The 26623-nt window shown below is 43.7% G+C and overlaps 1 protein-coding gene across 8 annotated transcripts; it reads left to right on the top strand.

Moving 5' to 3' along the window:
• Positions 1-320: 320 nt before the first annotated feature.
• On the top strand, positions 321-26086 carry LOC139386385 (clustered mitochondria protein homolog). Of its 8 annotated transcripts, none has more exons than XM_071131936.1 (27): positions 321-677; positions 6147-6337; positions 6619-6790; positions 6992-7135; positions 7357-7496; positions 8084-8238; positions 8490-8615; positions 8851-8998; positions 10804-10896; positions 11130-11564; positions 11788-12047; positions 12182-12714; positions 13945-14046; positions 14144-14244; positions 14443-14595; positions 14817-14879; positions 15063-15307; positions 15455-15539; positions 15753-15906; positions 18804-18943; positions 19055-19135; positions 19251-19376; positions 19568-19689; positions 19829-19922; positions 20548-20682; positions 23002-23075; positions 23227-26086. In XM_071131936.1, the coding sequence occupies exons 1-27, from the start codon at positions 548-550 to the stop codon at positions 23366-23368; spliced, it is 4344 nt and encodes a 1447-aa protein (XP_070988037.1). In that variant the 5' UTR covers positions 321-547; the 3' UTR covers positions 23369-26086. The 8 variants fall into 8 exon arrangements, with proteins under 8 accessions (XP_070988037.1, XP_070988035.1, XP_070988039.1 ...); XM_071131934.1 differs by having other exon boundaries at positions 326-677; positions 15042-15307; XM_071131938.1 differs by having other exon boundaries at positions 326-677; positions 12182-12630; positions 15042-15307.
• The last annotated feature ends 537 nt before the right edge of the window (positions 26087-26623 follow it).

A 26623-nucleotide genomic window follows, 5' to 3' on the forward strand; every position in this document is an offset into this window, starting at 1 on the left:
GTAAATATTTTCTTAACTCTTATTTTTCTTAACTGAATCGTTGGTTAGGGGCTTGTAATTAAGCATTTCACAGTAAGGTCTGTTGTATTCTGCGCATGTGACAAGTACAATTTGATTTGAGAAGTGTTGCACACCCCTATAGCCATATTAACCAAAGAATGATGTTATACAAAAAGTCAACATTTTCTAATACCAGTAATACAGAGCACCTGTCCAAAATAAAATCACAGTTTATCATTTTGTGATCCTATATGGGCACCTGTTCATAAAAAAACGGCACATTGCGCTTTCCGTAGCCAGACGTTTTGGGGGTGGGAACCAACGCAAAGGCAAAGGGGTCAGGAGGAGGAGAAACCACGTGTTTTCCATGTCCAGTTTTGACTGTCCTTCCTATGTAGACTTGTTTTTGTAAGATCGTACCCTCTGCATGTAACTGGCTAGCCCGTTAGCTAAGAAGAAGCATTTCACAGATTAACATAGCAATTTTGAGCAACATATTTCTGTTGCCACCTTTAAGCTAACTAGCTGCCACACTGACTGCCAAATAATGGTGAGCAAGACGGATGACATCCAGGCGTCAGTACCCAACTGTAATGTTAACACAGTTGATCTTGCAGAAGGAGAAACGCCAGACCACCAAGAGACCAAGGCACCAAACAAGGATCCTTGTGCGTGTGGTAAGTAACTAGTTAACGTTACGTAGTTATCAAACTTGCTAGTAGAGACTAACTACCATGCAAAATGTTTAAGTTGTATCGTAATGCTAGCGGCGTCGGTTGAAAGTTATGAAATTGTGCACATAGCTAGTAACTAATTACCGCGTTCGCGAGCTAGCTACACACATGTAGAGTTAATTCAAAGTAGTCATCTCATCTGTCAATGCGTTGATTAGTCTGTTAGCTAACTAGCTGAAAATGCAGTAATGGGCCTCCGTATTCAAACCAGTTTTCTATACAACCAAGATGTGTCAATTCAACAATGACAGCTTGCTTGAGCTGTTGTATTTGCTAGCTAGTAGTTGTTGTGTTGGCTAAACTAACGTTAACATGTAGCTAAGTGGTTAGCTTAGGCCATATCAAGAGGGTTTAGCTAACAATCAAATGACTATTAGAATTATTTAGATAAGCTGTTCGACTAACTAGTTTGCTCACTGGCTGTATGGCAAACAGACACAACCATTGATACACACAACTAGCTAGCTAGCTAGCTTCGAAATAGTTAGCCAAGCTTGTGGTGATGCTGACTTGTTGTAGAACAATGGCTGATATAAATGTGATTATAGAAAGTAATACAATTGTATTCACTATCTTAACAATGTGGTGCGAGCACCCCACGTTCTAACGCACATGGGACCACAGCTGTTATGTACCTGCATGAAAGAACGAATGGACTGAAGGTCACCTTCAGTGGAACTGCACATTTCAAGATAATAGAGGGGTTCTAATCGATGTGAAGTAATTTCACACGCCGTTTTCTATTAATATAAACTACTTTTTTCCCCCATTTAGTCCATCAAATGCATACTCTTTTTGTGACCTAGTAATATCGAAGTGACTAGATCACCAATGTCCCCGTTAGTTGGCATGATACCTTCCCGATCCCCCCTCCCGTTCAGAACCGGAGAGGTTGGCTGTTCCTCGACCGGGAAGCGGAAGCTGACCATTTGAGAAAAGTCATGGTGCATGCTCGGAGAGAGAAGGTTATTCTTGAGACATTCTGAGTCATATAGCCGGTAAGTGTCGCTTAAACAAACCGATTTTCATGGCTTGCCACCGATCGCTTGCGTCATATATATAAAGTATTGATGATCGAGACAGTCACATGACGCACTACTGGTATAGGTTTGGTGAATGTAAGGCCACTGTTGAAATTACACAACCTTATGCAGCCTTCACGACAATGCCACAGCTTTCGGTGTCACATTTGACAGGACCTGAAGTTGCATGCATAGACGCCTGTGTTGCCACGACTATAAAGTTACACACAATATAGTTAGTTCAGCTGTCACACTTTGAATTGGCCTCATTGTCACAGTTATTGCACGACAACTGTACTGATTGTAATTGATTGTAGGGACTCATTGTGTCACAGCCAGTGACTGTAATGTGCAATAACATGTCATTTGTATCAGAATACAACTCTTAATTCCAGGTATTTGTAGGTTATGTTATGTTTCATCAATTATTTGCATTTGCAGCAAATTATTTTGAGACATGAACAAAACGTTTATGTACCAATCAGTATTTGTTGGAAGATGAGAAGCATATTTTTAATGGCTAGCCTTCACCTAGACTAGAGCTTTGTATGTGCAGCACATATACCATCATACTTTCTTCTAGTGAATTTAAGTTCTTGTTTATGGACAGTGTTTGTCCATCATAGAGCTTTAGTATGTTGGCAACCTTTGTCAGCTATTGACAAGATTCATTCACAACTCCATAGGTATTAAGTAATCAATACCAACAAAATAATTGACCCCTAAACCACTTTCCTATTATTGGCACTTCAAGATACAATCACCTCCTTGATTAGCTTTCTATTGCAATTCACCTCTCATTTAAGAGAGGCCTGCAGGACTAGACAAATGCCTTAGGCTGCATTTGAGACTGTTGGTTAACTACCAAGACACTGAGCTGTGTATCCTGCAGTATTGACAGTATTGTGACAGACAGCACATGGCAGACTGATGGGGTAGCATGGGGGTTAGCAGGTGGAGGAGGTTGAGGGTAACGGGGTGAGGGGGTCTGCTGGTGATTGTAACCGAAGGAGCTTAAATTATCCTCAAGGGTGACCTTTGTAGTCCTCAGGGCACTGTCCAGACTGTCCACACCCCCCCTCTAGCCCCTTGTCATCTCTTGTAATGTTTTACTAACATCCGGCCTTCATAATCACAACCCAGAGAGGTATACTACAAGGTAGTATCAAATGAGTTAGCCAGCAAACTTTGATAAGCAACCTGAAATAACTGTTGATTTGCTTGTTCTTTATTAGACCATGTCCATTTCAAGCTTATCTTTCTCAAAAATAAAAAGTTATTTCAGAATATTTAGGCAAGTTAACTCCTTGATCCTGCTTTGTCATATACCCCACAGGTCTGAGGTCTAAAACAGCAACCCATTCTAAAACACATCAACATGCTTCAGACAGAGGATTAATTTGACTGGTTATGAGACCTCCCTGCAAAGATATATGCATGACTCTGCAGGAAAGCTTTCCCTTCCTGCTCTATATCAATCTATCAAAAGAAGGTTGCCATCTTGTGGTGTAATAAATCTATCTATGTTGGACAAAAAAAAGACCTTGCTCTGTGCCCCCCCCCCCCCCCCCAAAAAGCTGTCTGTTTGGTTTCTTTTTGCCCTGGTCTGTAGGCCCATCATGTCAAGGTCCGCCATGTCAAGGGAATGAATTCATCTGTAGTCGAAGCAAGAACAGCGCTCAGTCCGTGGTTAACCTTGATCAGAGATATAACAGCTTACAACAGACAGGGCAGCAGACAGGGCAGCATGGAGATTGGTAGCTCGCTCTCTGGATTAGTTGGCCTAGTGGTCTTTCACAATTTTGATTGAATAAGGACTTTAGTAGTGATCAAGACATTCACACCTCGAGGAAATTGTGAAAATGATTGTTGATCTCTTGTAGCCCGCTTTCTATTATTTGCCTAATTGATCTCTTTCGTCTTCCTTTCCATACTATCAGGGACCTATAACTCTTTGCCCCACTGCCCTGAATGAGACGTATCCTGGCGTGAGGATAAGTTTGGTTACTGTGCAACCTGAGGAGTGAGCTAAGATGCTAATGGTGGCACTGAATGGGGTGTGGAGGGGTTGTTTTGTCTAACTGGTTTAACTGAATGCTGGTCTGCCTAGTCCTTCTGCTTCCCATCCCCCTCAATGATTTACCTGTTCAGGAGGATCAAAGCTCCTTGCTTGTGTAATAATCAACATTTTTCCTCCATTTTGTCTGGTTAAGGTTGGTCTTGTGGTTGAATTTTTTATTTAACTAGGCAAGTCGGTTAAGAACAAATTCTTATTTACAATGACAGACTAGGAACAGTGGGTTAACTGCCTTGTTCAGGGGCAGAACGACAGATGTTTACCTTGTCAGCTCGGGGATTCGATCTAGCAACCTTTCGGTTACTGGCCCAACACTCCAACCACTAGGCTACCTTAACACTATTAAGATAAATATTTCTTATTGAAATAAGCAAAGCCTTGAGTTGGATAATCTGTATATGTAGGCCTAACTCACCCACCGAGGCCAGAATATGCATGCCAGTATGACAGAAGTACTGCATCAGTTTGTGGATTCTGCTTTCCCTTCCCTCCACCTGCTGCCCTCTTCATCTGTGAATTGTCACCAACGACATGATTCTCTCCTGTCTACACTACACACAGTGACATGAAGGCTCAACCTCCTTAAAAAAAACACGTTTAGTTGGGCTAAATGTTTTGAGTAATGCAGAAGGTTGTGTAATATTGGACCCCATTCCCCACCCTTTCACCTCACCCCTAGTGCTCTGTTCTGTTGCTGTAGGGCCAAGTGGGTCTGTTTTGCAATTATTAGGCTAGCTTTATGGTGCTGTCTGGCACTTTGTACTCTTGGTTCTGACACTTGTAGTCTTGCCTTCTCAGTACAGATTGAATAGCATTGGCAGCAAGTATTCATACACACCATTATTTGAAGGCTCTTCCCCTACCTCATCAATTCCACTTGAGAAACTTAAAATGTATACATTTTCATTAAATTGATGTGAGTCAAGCACCATGTTGAATTTTTGTGGGAGTTACAAAAATAGTCAAACTGAGCTGAAAAGTGAATCTTGAAGAAAGCAGAGGACCTTGAATGACCGAAGGGATTCCCACTGTCTGTTTGTGACAACTCTAAGAAAAATGCAATAGCTGGGGCGTTGCTGGAGGGAGGAAAGAATTAATGGAGATATGAAGAGTGACTTGGATCAGGCCAGAAATAGGACACCTAAGGAGAGAGACCGAGTAACTGCTGTAACTTATCAAATATGTCTGCTTCTACAACAGGACAGGATGACCGGCCACTGTACCTGTTTCTAAAAACACAGTTGATCCCTTCCTTCACCTCCCTCCCTTCTGACCTACAGAAACATTATCCCTTGGCTCCTATCATATGTTCAAGTCTATTTTCCTTGTTCTTTTTTAGTAGTCCGTCTTCTCTTGCAGCATGGACCAGTTGTTGGCCAAGGCTGTTGTGTTTGGTATTCAGAGCGTGGTGAGTCTTTCTTTCTCACTCTTTCATTCCCTCCGCCCTCTCTCTCGCTCACCCTCTTACTCTAGATTCCCCCAACCACCCCCTCTACGTGGTAACCCTGACACTGCGTTACCCTTGACGTTGAACAAGGGTGCGCCGGTTGCAGTTGTCTGGGAGAGAAAACAGCCCCTCCACACTGCAGGCCCCACTTGTTATTTATGTATGTAGCCTTTCCTCTTGGCAACTCAACCCACACCATTCAAAATAGTACAATATTTTTGACACTTTTTTATTGTTTTAATTTTAGCTCTGGTAAATGGGAAACACCCCTGCGACACAGATGTCTCCACAGTTACAATGCCTTGTGCCAGTGAGGCCCCTTCGGAGGTCAAGGAGGTTGCACTCATTCTGGAAGTGAAGATGTATACACACACACACACACACACAGAGGGGAGGATTTGTGTGGATGGCTCTATTTTCCTTTCACACTTTCCAGTATAGTTCCTCTTCAGTGACCTTGGGAGTCTGGTGCCCAATGTGGAGAAGGTGAAAAGCACCAGGCAAACAAACCACCAACTTTTGTGTTCTGTACTAGAGTCTGATGGTTAAGAACTCCAGGTTGAGAGAAGCAGACCAAGGTAATCTGTATACCTCTGCCTCACATGGCAAAGGCTGGAGATCTTGTTTTCTGTGCTAATTGGATCCTATTCTCCTTGGATCCTATAAGTCGCCGATTTAGCACTGTAGACTATGCCCTTTTAGGAGTAATCTAATCTGACAACACGCACTACTTTGTTTGCTATCTGTAGGCTTATATTCTTATTAATTCAGTTATGTGTCACTCTGCCATGGCAATGCCTTCTCTACCCATCTGTCCAATCAGATGACAAGCTATGTTGAATGTATCTCCTTCTGTTCAATCACAGGGCACAGTGCAAGCACAGTGGTGATGAATGGGGGCGGGGCCCACTACCATTCGGAGGAGGAGTCCAAGCAGGATGGGGGTGGTGACACGGACGGTGTGGAGGATTCTAACGAACAGGAAGTGATTGTGATTCAGGATACAGGTTTCACCGTGAAGATCCAGGCACCCGGGACGGAGCCTTTTGACCTCCAGGTACAGTACATACTTAGACAGCCCAACAGCCGGTCCCAATTTGCCACTACCCCTTGACCCGCCTAATCCTTCAACGTCTGCTGATCTGTAAGGTGTAAGCAATATAGTGGATGGAAGCACCACCAGCACACCACTTATACCTATCCAGAGGCTTCAGATCTGCAAACATTGAAGGGTTAGGGCCAAGGTGGAGAGATGGGGACCAAATTGGGACTAGCTGTATGACCAGACATTATCAGTCTCTATTGCTGTAAGATGTTAACCCCCGCCCGCTCCCCCAGGTTTCACCCCAGGAGATGGTGCAGGAGATCCACCAGGTGTTGATGGACCGTGAGGACACCTGTCATCGTACCTGTTTCTCCCTGCAGCTGGACGGCAACGTGCTGGATAACTTTGCTGAGCTCAAATCCATCGAGGGCCTGCAGGAGGGCTCCCTTCTCAAAGTAGTGGAAGGTAGGACTTGGTGATATGTTCTCAAGTCAGCCACTAGCCCCTACCCCTAGACATTATTGATCTTAAAGCCTAAAAATGGTATAGGTTTAAGATCGAAGGCAGAATCTCCTCCTAGTCCCCTTTCTAGAGAGTACAGTCCAGGAGACAGTCTGTAGATTGCATCGATAATAAAGTAATGACTGTCCTTTCTCCTCACCCCAGAGCCCTACACAGTGCGCGAGGCCCGTATCCATGTGCGTCATATCAGAGACCTGCTGAAAAGCCTGGACCCATCTGATGCCTACAATGGAGTGGACTGCAACTCTCTCTCCTTCCTCAGTGTCTTCACCGACGGGGACCTAGGAGGTGTGTGTGCGTGCACACGTGTTTGCGTACCCAATTGTTTATTTGCGTGTTTGGGTGGGTCTGTTCAGCGAGAATTGGGGTGAGAGAGATTTCAGTCAGCATTCTGAGGTATCCAGCCACCTTTATCCTACAAATGTGTATGTCTGTGTCCTAGGTAGCAGGCTATAAAAGTCTTTGGTCTGACTGCATTAGTCTGACCTGTGACCTTATCTCCTCTGCAGACAGTGGTAAGCGGAAGAAGAAGGGCAGTGATCTGGAGCAGATAGACTGTACCCCTCCAGAACACATCCTGCCTGGCAGTAAAGAACGCCCCCTGGTTCCCCTCCAGCCACAGAACAAGGACTGGAAGGTAATAATGACGGTAATTACGATGATTTTAACACATTTATCCAAAGAGGCTTACAGTTCATAGTGACATATATTTCACATTTGCTGTAAAATTAAAACCCACAACCCTGATGTTGCCAGCAAGCTAATTATGATCATTCTAATGCCATCTCATTTACATAGATTCATGTGTGTCTCTGTGACATTCTGACAGTTCAAAAAATGTGTTACATTCTTCAAGGAGTTTGTCCATTTGTAGTTTACTGGCTTCAGCTCCAACCTTTTGATCTGCTTGTAGGAGCCATTTTTATATAGCTCACAATGATTTGCTAGCTAAGTGCCAGACTTACTCAAGCCTGGCACTAGTATACTTTTATTATTCTAGAATAAGTAAACGTGGTTATAGAATAAAGGGTAAGATTAGTTAAAAGTTGAGTGTGCACTCAACAAAACCAGCATACATCAGCTGGCTGGGTTGTACTATATCCTGTACATCCTTACCACCATAAAGTGCAGATGAAGTAATCAATCTATGACCCTTTTCCAATATCCACACTAGCACACCACAAGTCATAAGTCACATTCCAATGTCCATATCTGATTCCCCCTCTTGCTCTATAGCCCATGCAGTGCCTGAAGGTCCTGACTATGAGTGGCTGGAACCCCCCCCCTGGCAACAGGAAGATGCATGGTGATCTTATGTACCTGTATATGGTGACTGTTGAGGAGAGACACATCAGTATCACCGCCTCCACACGTGGCTTCTACCTCAACCAGTGAGTCTGGCTTTCCCTTTCTCCCGTTAGACTTACCGCATGCTGTTTTCACACTACTGCGCTGAGCCGAGCTGGATTGTGTTGGCCTGATTACACATCCACCTCTTGCTGGAACTGTACTGGAAAGTGTGAAAGGGAACATATCAGAGCCAGTACAGTATGGTTAGCTTTGGCAAGATTGTGTGAAAAGTCAAATGGCCAAGGCTGAGAGTTGACCATAATGAGAGATGACCATGGTGTTGTTGTTCCAGGTCGACCACCTACACCTTCAACCCCAAGCCAGCCAACCCCAGCTTCCTGAGCCACTCGTTGGTTGAGCTGCTGAGCCAGATTAGCCCTGCCTTCAAAAAGAACTTCACTGTCCTGCAGAAGACAAGGTAAGTGGGCTACGCTAACCACAATGCACTGAGTTATTTATTAGTTCTGTGTAATGTGGGGAAAACAAACTAAGCATACAATTATTAGTCATTATCAGAAATGTGTATATATATTTTTTAAGAGCTAAATATATTAGCCAGACAGTAGTTGTTTTTCTTGGTCATTCAGGTAAGCCTTATCTGAGAAATATTCCCGCTGTGATACATGGATAATTTAGTTTCTGATTGACTGCAGGGTCCAGCGGCATCCGTTTGAAAGGATAGCCACACCCTTCCAGGTGTACAGTTGGACCGCCCCCCAGGTGGACCACACCATGGACTGTGTCAGAGCTGAGGACGCTTACACCTCCCGTCTAGGCTACGAGGAACACATACCTGGACAGGTACACACACCGTACACCTCGCTCCTAGGCTACGAGGAACACATACCTGGACAGGTACACACTAGAGGTCGACCGATTATGATTTTTCAATACCGATACCGATTAATCGGCTGATTTTAAAAATAAAAAGTATTTGTAATAATGACAATTACAACAATACTGATTGAACACTTATTTTAACTTAATATAATACATCAATAAAATTAATTTAGCCTCAAATAAATAATGAAACATGTTGAATTTGGTTTAAATAATACAAAAACGAAGTGTTGGAGAAGAAAGTAAAAGTACAATATGTGCCATGTAAGAAAGCTAACGTTTGAGTTCCTTGCTCAGAACATGAGAACATATGAAAGCTGGTGGTTCCTTTTAACATGAGTCTTCAATATTCCCAGGTTAGAAGTTTTAGGTTGTAGTTATTATAGGAATTATAGGACTATTTCTCTCTCTACCATTTGTATTTCATATACCTTTGACTATTGGATGTTCTTATAGGCACTTTAGTATTTCCAGTGTAACAGTATAGCTTCCGTACCTCTCCTCGCTCCTACCTGGGATCGAACCAGGAACACATCGACAACAGCCACCCTGGAAGCAGCGTTACCCATGCAGAGCAAGGGGAACAACTACTCCAAGTCTCAGAGCGAGTGACTTTTAAAACGTTATTAGCGCACACCCCGCTAACTAGCTAGCCATTTCACATCACATTGTTACACCAGCCTAATCTCGGGAGTTGATAGGCTTGAAGTCATAAACAGCTGCTGGCAAACGCACGAAAGTGCTGTTTGAATGAATGCTTACGAGGCTGCTGGTGCCTACCATCACTCAGTCAGACTGCTCTATCAAATAATAGACTTAATTATAACATAATAACACACAAAAATATGAGCCGAAGGTCATTAATATGGTCGAATCCGGATACTATCATCTCGAAAACAAGATGTTTATTCTTTCAGTGAAATACGGGCAACGTTCCGTATTTTATCTAACGGGTGGCATCCATAAGTCTAAATATTCCTGTTACATTGCACAACCTTCAATGTTATGTCATAATTACGTAAAATTCTGCCAAATTAGGCAGCCCAAACTGTTGCATGTACCCTGACTCTGCGTGCAATGAACGCAAGAGAAGTGACACAATTTCACCTGGTTAATATTGCCTGCTAACCTGGATTTCTTTTAGCTAAATATGCAGGTTTAAAAATATATACTTCTGTGTATTGATTTTAAGAAAGGCATTGATGTTTATGGTTAGGTACACACTGGAGCAACGATACGCATCGCATCGATTATATGCAACGCAGGACACGCTACATAAACTAGTAATATCATCAACCATGTGTTGATAACTAGTGATTTATGATTAAGTTTAATGCTAGCTAGCAACTTACCTTGGCTTCTTACTGCATTTGTGTAACAGGCAGGCTCCTCGTGGAGTGCAATGTAATCAGGTGGTTAGAGCATTGGACTAGTTAACTGTAAGCTTGCAAGATTGAATCCCCCGAGCTGACTAGGTCAAAATCTGTCGTTCTGCCCCTGAACGAGGCAGTTAACACACCTTTCCTAGGCCGTCATTGAAAATAAGAATGTGTTCTTAACTGACTTGCCTAGTTAAATAAAGATTAAATAAAGGTGTAAAAAAAAATAATCGGCCAAATCGGTGTCCAAAAATACAGATTTCCGATTGTTATGAAACCTTTAAATCGGCCCTAATTAATCGGTCGACCTCTATAGTACACACACACACCAAAAATAGTTTTGTTTTTTACTGTCAGTGTAACATGGGGTCTCTGTTATTTATTCAGACGCGAGACTGGAATGAGGAGTTGCAGACGACCAGAGAGCTGGCCCGGAAGAACCTGCCTGAACGCCTGCTGAGAGAGAGGGCCATCTTCAAGGTGAGCCAGCCTACAGCAGCAGTTGAAGCCCAACTCCTTTCCCCTCTTCTCTCCTGCACTCTTTCATGCTTATTTGCTTTCTCCAGTGAGCCTCGGTCATCGACTCTCTCTTGAAGCACCCTCCTTTTATGCTACTGTCTATATCCTGTAGTGTGCACAGACTACTCTTCGTTCAATCCTCTACATCCTTACACATTCACTTTCGAACTCTCCTCCCCTCTCCCTCTCTCCAGGTCCACAGTGACTTTGCGGCTGCTGCTACTCGGGGTTCCATGGCGGTGATCGACGGCAACGTGATGGCCATCAACCCTGGCGAGGAGACGCGTATGCAGATGTTTATCTGGAACAACATCTTCTTCTCCCTGGGCTTCGACGTCCGTGACCACTACCGCGAGCTGGGCGGGGACGCTGCTGCGCACGCTGCGCCCACCAACGACCTCAACGGTGTCCGGGCTTACGGGGCCGTAGACGTGGAGGGGCTGTACACCCTGGGGACTGTGGTGGTGGATTATCGTGGTTATCGTGTCACGGCCCAGTCGATCATCCCTGGTATTCTGGAGAGAGAGCAGGAGCAGAGCGTTATCTACGGGTCTATCGACTTTGGGAAGACAGTGGTGTCTCATGGGAAGTACCTGGAACTTCTGGAGAGGACCAGTCGACCACTCAAGGTGAGGAAGAGGATATGATAATGCCAGTTTCATGGTTTATTTTTAAGTCTGCTAATTGTTTGGGATTAATGTTTTTGTCAATACAGGGTAAGCAAACTTCAATGTCTTTTGTCACTACACCGGCCTACAGATGTTCAACGTATATTGACTGCCGTGTCTCTAACCTGCCATACTGTGGTTATCACATTCTCTCTGTCATAATGACTGACTCTCCCACCCCCAGGTCCAGAGACACAATGTGCTGAATGAGAAGGATGAGTCCGTGGAGCTGTGTTCCTCTGTTGAGTGTAAGGGCATAATTGGCAACGATGGACGCCACTACATCCTGGACCTTCTGAGGACCTTCCCCCCTGACCTGAACTTCCTGCCTGTGGAAGGGGAGGAGCTTTCCCCTGAGAGTGTGAGACAGGGTTTCCCCCGCCAGCACCGCCACCGTCTGGCCTGCCTCCGACAGGAGCTCATTGAGGCCTTCGTCGAGCACAGGTACTGTAGGGTGCCCTGGGTATGTCCCTCGAGGGTCATTCGATGTTCCCTTTAGTGTATGATAGTGTCTGTCACGTAACTGAATGGATGTCCTACTCCCTCGGATAATAAAGATTCTCTAATCTACTCCTCAGATACCTCCTCTTCATGAAGATGGCAGCACTCCAGCTGATGCAGCAGAAAGCCAACAAGGACAGCAAGATGGCCACCCTGACAGAGAATAACAGCCCCGAGGCAGCCGTTCCAGCCCTGCCCTCCACGGAGAACCCCGACGCTTCAGCCAAGTCCTCAGAAACTTCCACAGAAACCCTCACTGACGGCAAGTCCGACGCAGTCCAGATAGAGACCACCTCTACCACTGATGCCCCTCAGCCAGCAGCAACAGAAGCCACCACCACAGAAGCAGCCCCCAAGGCAGAACAAACAACAGAAACGGACATTCCCTCTGCTGCAGCAACAACCATGACTGCCTCCCAGGCAACCCCTACAGAGGATAATGTGGTTCCCACGGTGACCACCAATGGGCCATTGGTGCCCGTTGCCACAGCGATTCAGAACGGGGAGTGCGAGAGCCCTCTGGAGGGTAAGGCTGAGGATAGTATCCCGGGTTTAGCCCAGGCCAAAGAGCTGGCTGAGTCCTTAGCCGCGGAAGATGGATCCGGTATCGGTACGTCCAAACCATTGCAGGGTAGAGAAAGACTGGGGATATCCAGTCGGTGGAGAAATGCTTTTAAAGAAGAGGTCTCTTTATTTGCTCCATAGACTTGCATTTAGAACGGTGTGTGTGTGAGTTGTTAGCAGTTGACATTATTCTTCAATAACACAGACCCCAAAACAAATCGAAGACAAAAATAGATTGATTTGAGAAGAATCATAGATGATATGCTGGGAGGTAGATGTTCAGTCTCCCCTGTCCTCAGTTTTTCTCCACAGAACAAATAAACAGGATGTCATTTATAACCCCAGTTTTTCTCCACAGAACAAATAAACAGGATGTAATTTATAACCCCCCCACCCTAGCCTGGGGTTGATCAATCAGAAGTCCTTGCAGTACAACTGGGCCAGTGGCCAAATAACAAGTATCCTGCTCCAGACTCAATGAACAGACCAATGAAAACGTGGCACGTGTAGCTCTGATTTCAGGACATTCCACAGATTCTAAACAGCTGTTGAACTGAAAGCCAACTATTTCCATTGACAATTCCCTATTGACCATTGGTACTCTATTTAGTTTTTAGTACTCTCGTCCTCTCATCCTCTGCGTTGTGTATTTATCTTCAAAATATTCTTATACTCCCCCTTAGACCATTTTAAAGAGTGTATGTGTGGTTTTTCATCAGGATGTGAGAGCGTTTATCCATAGTATCGCTAACAAGACTTAATGCTGGTGTCTTAGTTGCATCTCTCCACCTGGCTAGGTGTCCCTGTCCAGTTCTTAGCCTCCTATGGGGTGAGCATGGACCCCACTAACATTGTGAGATATAGCAATCCAATAACCACATCTGTCAAGTTTATTTCTTATTGGCTGGTGTGACAATTAATCAAAGGGTTTGATGCTCCAGAAAGAAGGAAAGAATCCCTGGTTGAATGTGATCATTGCATGTGTGTGGGATAGCAGGAGTTGGCCCCTGGCTCGACTGTCTGCTTGACAATAGCTCTAATGACAATGTGTTTTTAATTTGAAAAAAAAACTTAAGATCTGCAACAGTGTGTTGGTGTGGATTTTCAACTTTTTCAACGCATGTAGGCATTGGACAAAAGATGATAGTGGTGCTTTTGGGGAACTTACCCCATATCATTTTGATTTGAGTTGCCCAGCTAACTTGGTATATTCATAAAACACCCCTCTCCTCCTCCCCTGATCTCACCAACCCCACCCTGACCTGTCTCCATCAAGACCCTAAAAGCCGAGAGGTTGTCCTCAACGCCTGCAAGGCCGTGGGTTCCATCAGCAACACCTCCTTCGACATCCGCTTCAACCCAGACATCTTTTCTCCAGGTAGGATGATGGGAAATGTAGTGCTTTTAGGAGAGGTTTTGTGTGGCAGCTAGCTCTGCTGTACAGTACTCATTTCCTCCCCATGTCTCTCCCCCAGGAGTGCGTTTCCCTGAGGACAGTGTGGATGACATTCAGAAACAGAAGCAGCTGTTGAAGGATGCTGCAGCCTTCCTGGTGTCCTGTCAGATCCCCTCTCTGGTAAGTTTCAGGGCAACAACATGGTACCACGCACAAGCAGTCATTGCCTTAACTATATTTCAAACTATTTTCTTACATCACTGTATCACTAGCCTTTGTGTCTGTCTAGCTATTTGTGGGTTGGTGTTTCCTTGGTTATTTTTTCTTGTGTGTGTGTGTGTGGTAATTAATTTTTCTTATGCGGGTCTTTCCCTCCAGGTGAAGGACTGTCTGGACCACAGTGCTCTGCCTATGGATGGAGCCACGCTGACTGAGGCTCTGCACCAGAGGGGCATCAATGTGCGTTACCTAGGCAACGTGCTGGAGTTTGTGGACAAGACCCCAGCCAAGGCACAGCTGGAGCACTTCTATGTAAGCCTAAACCCCTGACCTCCATACGCTCTTGAGGACTGACTAAGGAGAAATATAATGAAGGGCAATGATAGCATTATTAGCATAATGATAACCTTCTCGACTGTTCTGTTTCTACTGCAGACATATTGCAGGACAGGGTGCAGGAAAATACATAAAGATTAATCTGCATTAAGCTTGTTTTTTTTTCCTGACGGTTTTGTATCTCTTCTGTTCTGAAGAGAATAGGTATCAGCGAGTTGATCACCAGATGTGCGAAACATATCTTCAAGACATACCTCCAGGTGATTGCTATTTTTAAGCAATGATTGTTAAATAATTATAATGCACTTAGGATGACACAGATCTTTGTACTTTTACACCACGAAAATGAGTATCCCTACTTGCTTATCATAGAAAGTATTTATTTGTCTCCCTAAGAAATTGATTAAATATGAGAACAATAGACTATGTACTCCATCTCCCAGGGTGTGGAGTTGTCGGCCCTCTCAGCTGCTGTCAGCCACTTCCTCAACTGCTTCCTGTCCTCCTTCCCTGATGCCGTGGCACACCTGCCTCCCGACGAGCTTGTGTCGCGCCGCAAGAACCGTAAACGCCGTAACCGAGTTCCAGGGGGAGGGGACAACACGGCGTGGGCCAGCCTGACACCCAGTGAGCTGTGGAAGAACATAGTCTCTGAGGCCCAGAGTTACTACAACTTCACCCTGCACTGGTGGGTGGGAATTAGGATTGATGTTTGCACAATAGTAGGCTTGACGTTAGCACACTATTCTGGCAGCTACCATGTCGGCATGCACTGGTGAGTGTGCTTGGGTTAAAGTTGGCGTAGGTTTTCCTAAAAACATGCATCTTTCTACAGTGAGAATGCTGACCAGGTAGTGGAGAAATACGGCCTTCAGAAGATCACCCTGCTCAGAGAAATCTCCATCAAAGCTGGCATCCAGGTAACTCCAATCAATTCCTATTTAGACTAGGTGTTATTTTCAACTTATTGTATACATTTATTAAATAACTTCAGATCTACAGAAATGCTGAGGGAGTAGGTGCCAGGGGTCAAATTATAATTCAGGATGTATATTCTAATGATGTCATGTTTTTAACCCTCCCCCTCCTAACAAGCTTCCTGTGTGTCCCCCTCCTGCCTCCGTGTTTTCTAGATCCTGATAAAGGAGTATAACTTTGACAGTCGCCACAAGCCTGCCTTCACAGAGGAGGACATCCTTAACATCTTCCCTGTGGTGAAGCACGTCAACCCCAAGGCCTCCGATGCCTTTCACTTCTTCCAGAGTGGACAGGCCAAGGTCCAGCAAGGTGAGGCTAGCATGAGGCTACAAGACCTCAATCAGCATGGCCCGGAACGGCATGGATGCTCCTAGTGCTAGAGACATACAGTACTACTCACACTAATAATGCAGCACACACATGCGGACAGGCCAAGGTCCAGCAAGGTGAGGTGGATACCAGTCCTGCTGGGCAGGATCAGAATGGGTCCTCCTAGGGCTGTGGCGGTCACGAAATTTCGTCAGCAGGTGATTGTCACGCAAATAACTGTTGGTCTCACGGTAATTGACTGTTAATTTACATAAACACATTTAGCATCTCCTGGCTTCCACACACAGCCTACAAGCCTGTTTTTTGACAGGTCTAAAGAAGCATGATATGAAGAAAATGTAGTCTATTTCAGAAGAAAATAATAGCATACTCTGAGTTGTCCTGATGTAGCTATGCCAAATGGCTGTGGGCTGTACTTTTTCATTTAGCAGACAAGATTTGCTTATAATTCTGTGGCATTATTTTATAGTATGAAGAATATAATTGAACAAAGCTGAATAAAACATAAATATTTTCTCAATGATTTGAGGGAGTGCGCACGAGCGCTATTGTGTTGGGCAGTTAACAAAGAAATTGGTACTCCTATATGCTTAATTTAGAGTTATTAATGTAACTTTAGTTGTTCTACAAACGTTGCGCTATATGTTTTAGATTTTTAATACATTGTAAGGCTGCATGATGAGAGACTAATAATGATTTGAAAAAATTAGCTTGAAAGGCATGAGCTCTGCTTTTGCACAGGCTGTACTCTCAATAGTCTCTCATTCACAGTTTGACAAGCACTTGATAATGCCTCGAATTTCATGTCGACATCCCCTTTGTGGCCGTAATGCACCCTAAAACAATCCATGCATTTTGCGGCCCGGAGTGCTGCTGCGTTCCCTTCTCCCTGAGTGTGCTGTGCAATCCGAAGCGCCTCTCCGTCACATGATCGGTTCTTTCTCACAGGCTACAAGTAAAGGTGCATGTCCTTATCCAATTCCGAGGTGCATATTGGAAGAACTGTCCACATTTAATTTTCGTCTGCCAACAAGATGAGTAGGCCTAACGAACAGCAACTATCACCCATAGTACAAAGTCAACCTTTTCTGTGCAATAAATAAATATTCCATACATAGTCTGGGACAGTTGTGGGATGCGATAGATTCCAAATTTAATACAAGCAACAAACACTTTTTTATGCAATGTGGCTGATGCAACAGATCAGAAAATGTAGCTTAAAATAAACTATTGGGCTATTTCTTCATTATAAGCACAGCGCTGTGCACATGGTAGTAGGCTATAAGCGTGAATTTTTCCATTAACGGAAAACACCATTATCAAAGTGACCGCGAATGTGATTATGCATCTAATGCTTTTATTATAAAGGTGCATTTTTATAGTGACAATTATCTTCCCCAAATGTGAAACTCGCACGCTGCTTATGTATGCCAGTTAGATCTACACCCCTTGTAAAGTGGATCAATGTGTTTAATTTTAATTATTTTTTTGGCCAATTTAGTTGTGGTACAAACCTTATTAAAATTGTAGGCCTATGTTTTAGGCAAATTTTAGGACTATGATTTAGGTGTGCGACTATGATTTTAAATTTGCAGTGATAGGCTAATATTGTCACCCATCAGAGTTTTTTAAAAATTATTTAATATTGTCTTTACATGTACTAAATAATATGTGTGAAATTTGTTTTGATTTCGAATGGACCATTATCAGGGGCCTCCCAAGTGGCGCAGTGGTCTAAGGTTGTGCCACTAGAGATTCTGGGTTCGAGTACAGGCTCTGTTGCAGCCGGCTGCGACCGGGAGACCCATGGGGCGGCACACAATTGGCTCAGTGTTGTCCGAGTTAGGGGAGGGTTTGGCCGGCAGGGATGTCCTTGTCCCATCGCGCACTAGCGATTCCTGTGGCCGGCCGGGCGCAGTGCACGCTGACATGGTTGTCAGGTGTGCGGTGTTTCCTCCGACACATTGGTGGGGCTGGCTTCCAGGTTAAGTGGGCATTATGTCGAGAAGCATTCGACCTTCGCGGCTCTCGACCTTCGCCTCTCCCGGGTCCGTACGGGATTTGCGGTGACAAGACTGTAACTACCAATTGGATACCATGAAATTGGGGAGAAAAAAGGGGTAAAAAAAGAAAAGAACGGACCATCATCATGAACCTGTCTCTAAACGGGGGCAGTGGGAAATAATACATGTAATCTATGCACTTAAATAGCGAATGGAGGAAGCTTTTCCTGTGGTTCATTTTCATGCCAGACAGTTAGGCTATACTCCTGTTGTAATGATAAACAATGTGCTTAATATTAGGAAAGTTGAGAAATAAATATAGTAGGCCTAGCCTATAGAATGCTGAGGGGATCCTCTTTTTATTAGCAGCCATCACTCTGTTTTCTCACTCAATTTCATAGCCTATAGAAATGTTGCGCAACATGAGCTCAATGGGCTCTCATGAAGTGTTTGAGATTTTTGAAAACATTAGCATTGATGGTAGCGTGATTAGGGGACAATAGAGTTCTGAATACCAGGCAGTTAGCATGTTTGGTAGGCTACTAACGACCATCAGCAGCATCAGAGCTTGGAATTTGACTGCCGTCATGACTCTTGACCGCCGGTGTGGCGGTAATACTGTCACCACAACAGCCCTAGGTCCTCCTAGTGCTAAACAGATATGCACATGAAGCTCTACTCACACATGCAACACACACACGAAGACTGAGAAATATTTCCTTCCTCCCCATACAAACCATGCAGAAGCATTACTACATTCATTCAACAATGCAACTTACCTTAGTGTCCTCTCTGAACCCGTTCACATGACTTTCTTTTGTGTTGTACAACAATTGTGGAAGCTTGAGTTTTTAACAAGGCCTCTGTCTGCAGGTTACCTTAAGGAGGGCTGTGAGTTAATCAACGAGGCTTTGAACCTGTTCAACAACGTGTACGGGGCCATGCACGTGGAGATCTGTGCCTGCCTGCGTCTGCTGGCTCGCCTTAACTACATCATGGGAGACCACCATGAGGTGTGCTGCTCTAGACATGATACACACACTTTTATATTCCTCTCACACATGAAAACAAATGGCCACAGCAATTCCAGTGACAGTCCTGACTTTCGTCTTCTCTGTCCACAGGCTCTCAGTAACCAACAGAAGGCTGTCTTGATGAGTGAGAGGGTGCTGGGCGTCGAGCACCCCAACACTATCCAGGAATATGTATGTATCCATGAAAATGGCTATTTAAAAAAAAATAGTTTGTTTCATCATTAAAAAAACAATGCCAGTCCATGTTAGCTGTTTCTAAGTGCCTCTGGTTGCTTTCTCTCCCCAGATGCACTTGGCTCTGTACTGCTTTGCCAACGGTCAGCTGTCCACTGCCCTGAAGCTGCTGTACCGTGCCCGCTACCTCATGCTGATGGTGTGTGGGGAGGACCACCCTGAGATGGCGCTGCTAGACGTGAGTGGACCACAGTATTTAATTTATTTTATTTTGATTGAAACCATCCTGTAAGTGGACGTGTTACCACGTTAACTCTGAAGTTATGTACCAATTTTGTGGAAGCCTTTGAGGTGTGTTTGTGTGTGACCTTTATCAAATCAGTTCTCCTTACACCTGTCCTCCCTGTGGTCCCGGGTCTCCTCCTATAGAGTAACATTGGCCTGGTGCTGCATGGAGTAATGGAGTACGACCTGTCTCTGAGGTTCCTGGAGAACGCCTTGGCCATCAACTCCAAATACCACGGACCCCGCTCCCTCAAAGTAGCCCTCAGGTAAGGACAAGGGAGAGTTATTCCTTGAGTGACGGAACATAATTTTCAGTATATTAACTGACTTCCTGTTCTAAACTCAAGTTTGTGTTTATCTTCAGTTAATTTAATGCAATTATTATTTTTATATATAATTCTGCAGTCATCATCTGGTTGCGAGGGTTTACGAGAGCAAGGCGGAGTTCCGCTCTGCGCTCCAGCACGAGAAGGAGGGCTACACCATCTACAAAAACCAGGTAAGATGTGCAGCTACAGTACACAAAGCTCTACACGTCCTCTCCTCAGATAGCCTCCCGAGGTGCGCTGCGGTCTAAGGCACTGCATCGCAGTGCTTGAGGTGTCACTACTTTCCCGGATTCGATCTCAGGCTGTGTCACAACTGGCCGTGACCGGTAGACCCATGAGGCGGCGCACAATTGGGCCAGTGTCGTCCGGGTAAGGGGAGGGTTTGGCCGGCCAGGATTTCCTTGTCCCATCGCGCTCTAGTGACTCGTTGTGGCAGGCCTGCAAGCTGACTTTGGTCGCCAGCTGAACGGTGTTTCCTCCAACACATTGGTGCGACTGGCTTCCGGGTTAAATGAGCAGTGTGTCAAGAAGCAGGTTCGTGTTTCGGCTTGGCAGGGTCGTGTTTCGGAGGATGCGTGGCTCTCGACTTTCGCCTCTGCCAAGTCCGTAGGGGAGTTGCAGCGATGGGACAAGACTGTAATTACCAATTGGATATCACGAAAAAGCTGTAAAAAGTACAAAAAAAATTACAAAAAAGTGGAATATGTGCTAGATTACCAACAACTGATATTAGTTGAGAGGTCAATCTATTTTTAAGCTTTCTTTCTCACTTTCTTCCCCTATGTCCCCTCTCAGGTGGGAGAGGCCCACGAGAAGACTAAAGAGAGCTCAGAGTACCTGAAGTACCTCACACAGCAGGCTGTGGCTTTGCAGAGAACCATGAACGAGATCTACAAGAACGGCTCCAACGCCAGCATCATGCCACTCAAGGCACGTGGCTTAGGGCATAGCTATGGTTTCATGGTTTTTATCCCGAAGACAAAATCAAAGGGCCTTGTATTGTACCCAGATGATAGCATAATCTACAGACCAATGTTCCCTCTAAACTGTGCGTACAGTAGCCTGAGACTGCCACCCAAAAATATCATCCCACAGAGAGAAGAATGAGATTGAAGTTCACTCAACTTTCTAGAGAGTGGTCACCAACCGGGCGATCGCCTGGTTAATCTCAAAGCCATTCCTACTCGATTGCCAAACATTTCTGTAAAAAAGAAACGATAAATCCTGGTGTTTTTTTGGCTCAGGCTGTTGGCGGTAGGTGCACCTGATTCAGCTGACCTGTGTGCCGGGTAGGAAAACTGTTGCCATTTTGAACCATTTCCTGTGTCTGAAGGTACAAACTGTGCTTTCTGGCCAATTGGATGGCTCAGATACTGTCGGAAGTAATATAGCAGGCATAAAACAAAGCTACAGCGAAGTTGATACTGTGAGATTTCAAAACGTTTAAAACCATGATTAGAGAGACTGTCAATGAATACAGAAAAGAGCTGCTGTTTTTATGCGTGAGTTATAGTTCGTACTCAGCACTGTCAACTCAACACTTTTTTATACGCCATAAAATGCGCCTTCTTCCTATTTCCACTCAGCCCTACAACAAGCAGTGCAGCAGTAATGAATGAGTAGGAAACTGAGGCAGAAATAATGCGGTGCGACTCGAGTTTCACCATCAGCTGGAAGACGGTGTCCCGTTTTGGTCAGTATCAGTGGAGGAAAGGGAGAGTGAAGGGATGTTGAAAGGGGGACCCTCATTCTCCTCTATTCCCTCTGCTGAGACTGACCATCAGATGCAGGCACCATCAGCCCAGTAAAATAAAAATGATTTAAATGTATGTAAGTAATACAAGTAATACAGCAACGGATCTATTACCGGTGTGATCATATAGCCTACCTCAAATGTTTAAATATAATTTATAAAAATGGCCTGAACAGCAAAGCCAATATGTGGTGGTAATGTATTGGGCCTATAGTTTACTGCACAAACCTCATTGCTACAGTACTGTTTTTAATTGGTTTATGTTGCATAGGCTTACGTTTTTTAAGTCATGTTAAAACAAAACCGAGCAGTAGATCTTGGCTTGCATTTTGACTCTGTGATCTTGACTCAGAAAAGGTTGGTGACTACTGTTCTAGAGATTTCCCTGATAACACTATCAATGTTTCCCTTTACTGTGGCAATTGTGATCGAATCAACACAATATTAGCCAATTTCAATGTAACATACTGGAACAAAACAAACTATGCAAGAGATTGTTGTAGGCAGAATGTATCGGAGAATGATTCCATTTCATTGACACACTACTCATCCCGTACTCTACACAGACCCGTGCGGCATAAACAATCAGACCATTGCCATATATGGATCTGTACCACTTACTTTGAACTGGACTGTATTTACAGCATGAGTGGTTGTGAGTAGATGTACTTGTTTTGTGATCAAAGCGAGAGCTGCATTTTGTTCATATCCTCTGCTTGTTAGTGAGTTATTAGCCCAGTTATAGATGATTTGTAGTCAGCAATAGGGGAATCATTGCTTCCTACAAGAGCACATAACGTGTACATTTCTAGACCTCTTTGAAAAGCAAGTCAGGTAAAGAGCTTTTTTTTTGTCTTAAAGGGGCAGTATTTTGAGGCAGGCTTGAATAAACTAAGTAGCCAATAGACAGAGGGTAGCATAGTTTGTCTGATTCTCTGTAATAATGGCATGGCAATAATAATACACTTTTATTCTATAAAGTGGTTTCTTGGGTCAAACAACACAACCATTTTCAGCCACCTTGTCTGAAGGGCAAGTGGATAAACAGGTTAATGTCAAGCCCTGCTTGTTTATTTCAAAAGGCTCATGGACTGTAGGCCTACATTGAAAACCACACATTGGCTTCTACTGTAGGCTGAGGGATAGAACGACTATTTCCATGTTAAAATGTTATGGGATGCATTTTCTCCATTGTTTTTGATGGTATGCCACTCTGGTAGGCCTACATTATGATCAAATAGCCACAGTAGCCTACATGGCCACTGTTAAAACTGTAACTTAAAGTGGGTATAGCCTCTGTGTTCACAGTAAACGCGTGCTGGAAGTTGCACAGAATGTTCACAACGTTCAAGTTTGCACTCAGCAGACCTGAAATTTGCTTAGTGCCTAGAATAATTTGAGGGACCATTGCTACAGACACAAGTTTATTTTCAAATGTGTTGTTGGTGTTTCATAGAACACTGTGTCATTTTGTTGTTTTCTGACACTTTTTCCAGTTCACAGCACCCAGTATGGCCAGTGTTCTGGAACAGCTCAATATTATCAACGGTATCATCTTTATACCACTCAGGTAAAGTGAAGTAGTACATTTTTTTTTCTTTTTTTGAAAATGGAAACGTGCCAGGACCCAGTTCTGACCCCTGTGGAATTCCATCCACTCTTAAAAAATATAAATGTCTGGGCTCAACATTAACCCCTGTGGTATCCCATTCCCTCTGCAGCCAAAAGGACTTGGAAAACCTGAAGGCGGAGGTTCAGCGGCGGCAGCAGCTTCAGGAGTCAGGAAAAAGCATGGAGGAGCTCACTGTGGACGGTCCACTAGAGCTGGAGGACAAAATACCCATGGACGTTAATGTTGATTAATGTCAAACCCTCCATACCACACTACTTTCTACAAGGGAACAGATGTGATGCAACAGCCACCTCCTTGAATGAGCATGTGGACCTGAGAACTGAGCTGTCTAAAAATTAACAATGAAAACAAGAAGGGTGAAGGGTTGTTTGGGGCAGTCAAAGAGAAACATCTATGTATACAGTGGGTAGAGTGTTTATAAGAGGAGCTTCAAGGAGTAACAGAGCAAGAGTTACAGTATATACAGGGGTAGGAGAATTTAATAAAAAGAGAATATAAAATCCATGTTCAATCTGAAAGCCCGTAGCCTCGAGCTTTGGTAAAGAAACAGAAGGAGTAAGTGTGTGGCTGTGTGAAAGCGACCAAGGACGACCATGACATTGTATTACCAGAGCCTTATCCACTCCACATCAACCAACTGTTCCCTTTACCCTCTTCAACTTTTAGCCGAAGGACCACGGTTTACCCCTGCAACACTTCCAGTAATCCTAAGAGAGCCACCGAGGCAACTAGGGCTTCCGGTTTCACCATGGCCCCATGTTGCCTCGAAATAACAACTGACACCCTGTCCCAAAACTCGGGAATTTTGTAAAAATATTTTTACTGTGAACTAGATCAGACTAAGAAACAGTAATTAAAATTAACAGCATATTCTCTCATGTTGGGCTTCAGATTGGAAGTTCTCTTCTCGTGCGTTTAGTATTGTTAAACCTCACCTCCAGTCATCCATTTACTCGCTAGTGTTCCCTACGGTCAGTCAAACTATTTGTATTTCTATTTATCCCAGGTGGGTGGCTGCTTTGTCCTTTTGGTTCTATCACAGCAATCAAACAGTGACGCGTGTGTGCTCTCAACCAGTCTTTTAGAATGATTTGTTACACCTTTTTTCTGTAAAAATGTATCTTTTTGTAAAATCAAAATGAAAGGGGGGAGAAAAGATTTTTAGGTCTGACAATTATCCATTAATTGAAAGGTAGAACCATTCATTTCTGCAACAGCTAAGAGCTTTGAAGCACGAGGCTAAACTCACCCACTGTTTTGGTCCCGTACCTACCACACACTAACAGCGTGACACGAACCCATGCACATGCACTGATACTGTGCTGGCGCGAAGTCTTGGATCTCGCTCATCGCATTATCTGTGGTGCTGCGGACTCATTTCACTGAGTCTACCTTTAAGCCATGTCTGTTTTTATAGAAAATATGAGTGGAAAATATGCATAAATAAATCTGTCTTTGGGGTTTAGACAGGTACTTGATCAATGTTGATGGAAATGCAGATATGAAACGTCCAACTATGGCTTGAGCAGTAGACTCTGTAGGTCTCTTATATTATGTGTCCAGTCTTCTATTTTTCCACTTTTAAAGAATGTGTGCATGTATGTTTGTGTAGTCTAAGAGAAGGAATCAGATATGGCCATGGTTTGTAACACTTCTGCTACTTCATAGTGTAATGGCTAGGTTGGGTAAGCCACGACCTTCCAAATGTTTTATATTTTATACACAAAGGCTGTGTTGACACGGAAGGCCAATTCAGGTATTTTGCCCAATTATTTGGTGGCTCCCGAGTGGCGCAGCTGTCTAAGGCACTGCATCTCACTGCAAGTCCCTGGTTCGAATCCAGACTGCTTCACATTCAGCCGTGGCCGGGGTAGGCTGTCATTGTAGATAAGAATTTGTTCTCAACTGACTTGCTTAGTTAAATCAAGGTTACATTTAAATTGACAAAATATCAGAATTGGCTGCCTGTGTAAACTCAGCCATCGTAAAATCATGGGACCGCTAATATTAATTTATGTAACATTCTTGGCCAGCGATGTTGTAAATCTGCTCATATGAAGTGATTGTGAGAAACTTCACCCTATCATAAGGCTGCTTCAATATACCAAAAAGGACTGATAGCGGTGTGTGTGCGCCAACCCTCCCTTGCAAATTTCTTTCTAAAACATTTTGCGCTGTCTAAATGTGTGACTAAAGCAATATAGAAGATGCTGGAACTAATTATTTTGAAGTGCTGCACTTGTGTTGCTGCAAGACAAACAGCGGTCATTGTAAGTAAAAGGGTGTCACAAAGAGAGGGGGGAAAAAACACTGACTATAATTAATTTCTTGATTATTATTCTCCTGAAAAAAATAGTGGAACAATAATAGAACTTAGTATGTGATTTGTGCCTAATTTATGCTTCGAAATGGAACCAGGGTGTTAATGGTTTTCTTGTCAGCCCTTCAAAGCTTGTTTTAAATTTTATTTGTATTTTATTTTGGTTTCTTTTCATTTGTATTTATGTTTGTCATAGGGCCAACACTGGTTTCCTTTTTGAAGTGTATCTGCATTTCCTTCCTCCCCTCAGGTTCAACTTCCTCCTTTATGAATGTCAGTCCTGTCTTGCAGTACCCTTAGTGGCCATGGGGCGGTGCACTAGAGAGTACTTCCTTTGGAACCATCAGAAACAAATGAAAAGGCTTTATTAATGTGAAAATGTTTTTGTCCCATAAGGATGTTCAAATGCATATGTCCAGGCTAGTGTGTAACTATTTCATATGTTTCTCATTCGATTGACTTTGAGGGAAGCAAAATAAACAAGTATTTGATTGAATTGATGATGACGTGAACCTGAAAAATTGCAAAGGCTGCTACTTGATGAACATTGGTGAACTTGTTGAAAGGTCTATTGTTTGAGACTTAGACATTTCTGATAGAATAAACTCGTTGAGAGTGATCAAAAATGCTTTTGTCTGCCTAGAGATCTATTTTTTTTCTTCCATGGATCATCAAATCATGGTGCTTCTATTCTATTTCATCAAGGCACGAATTCTTGTTGTTAAGCTGTAATTATGTTCTAATTGTGTAGTAATATACCTCTTGATACATTCAAGTAATTGCATGAGAAAATGATTTGACTGTTCTTTAGATTCATTCAGTAGGGAGCGACAGACCTCCGGATTATTTTATTGACGCAAAGACCATGTATAATTTTCTCAATTTAACATTTTCAATTTCCAGATCATTCATATTACATATTGCTTCATCTTATGTAAACCCCTTGGTTTGTATGGATGGATGTCTTTATATTTGGAATGTTTCCAAATGTAGATTACAAAACTAAACCTGAATGTTGAGTGAAATGTTTGTGCAAAATTACATTTTGGGAGTTTATAAGGCTATTAGGCATTGGAGAAGTCACCTGAACACTCAAAGCTCTTCAAATCACTCCCAGCACTTCATCGATGTCAAACATAGGAGACTGTTATTACGCACATTTACA

The sequence above is a fragment of the Oncorhynchus clarkii genome, chromosome 27 (assembly GCF_045791955.1).
Source record: "Oncorhynchus clarkii lewisi isolate Uvic-CL-2024 chromosome 27, UVic_Ocla_1.0, whole genome shotgun sequence".
In the NCBI taxonomy this organism is placed as follows: domain Eukaryota; kingdom Metazoa; phylum Chordata; class Actinopteri; order Salmoniformes; family Salmonidae; genus Oncorhynchus; species Oncorhynchus clarkii.

Bases quoted from the DNA above. Each gene is read 5' to 3' on its own strand.
- LOC139386385 (XM_071131934.1), top strand. From the start codon at position 548: ATGGTGAGCAAGACGGATGACATCCAGGCGTCAGTACCCAACTGTAAT. The intron at 8,999-10,803 runs GTACACACACCG...TTATTTATTCAG, and splicing joins AGGAACACATACCTGGACAG to ACGCGAGACTGGAATGAGGA. The intron at 23,076-23,226 runs GTAAAGTGAAGT...TTCCCTCTGCAG, and splicing joins ATCATCTTTATACCACTCAG to CCAAAAGGACTTGGAAAACC.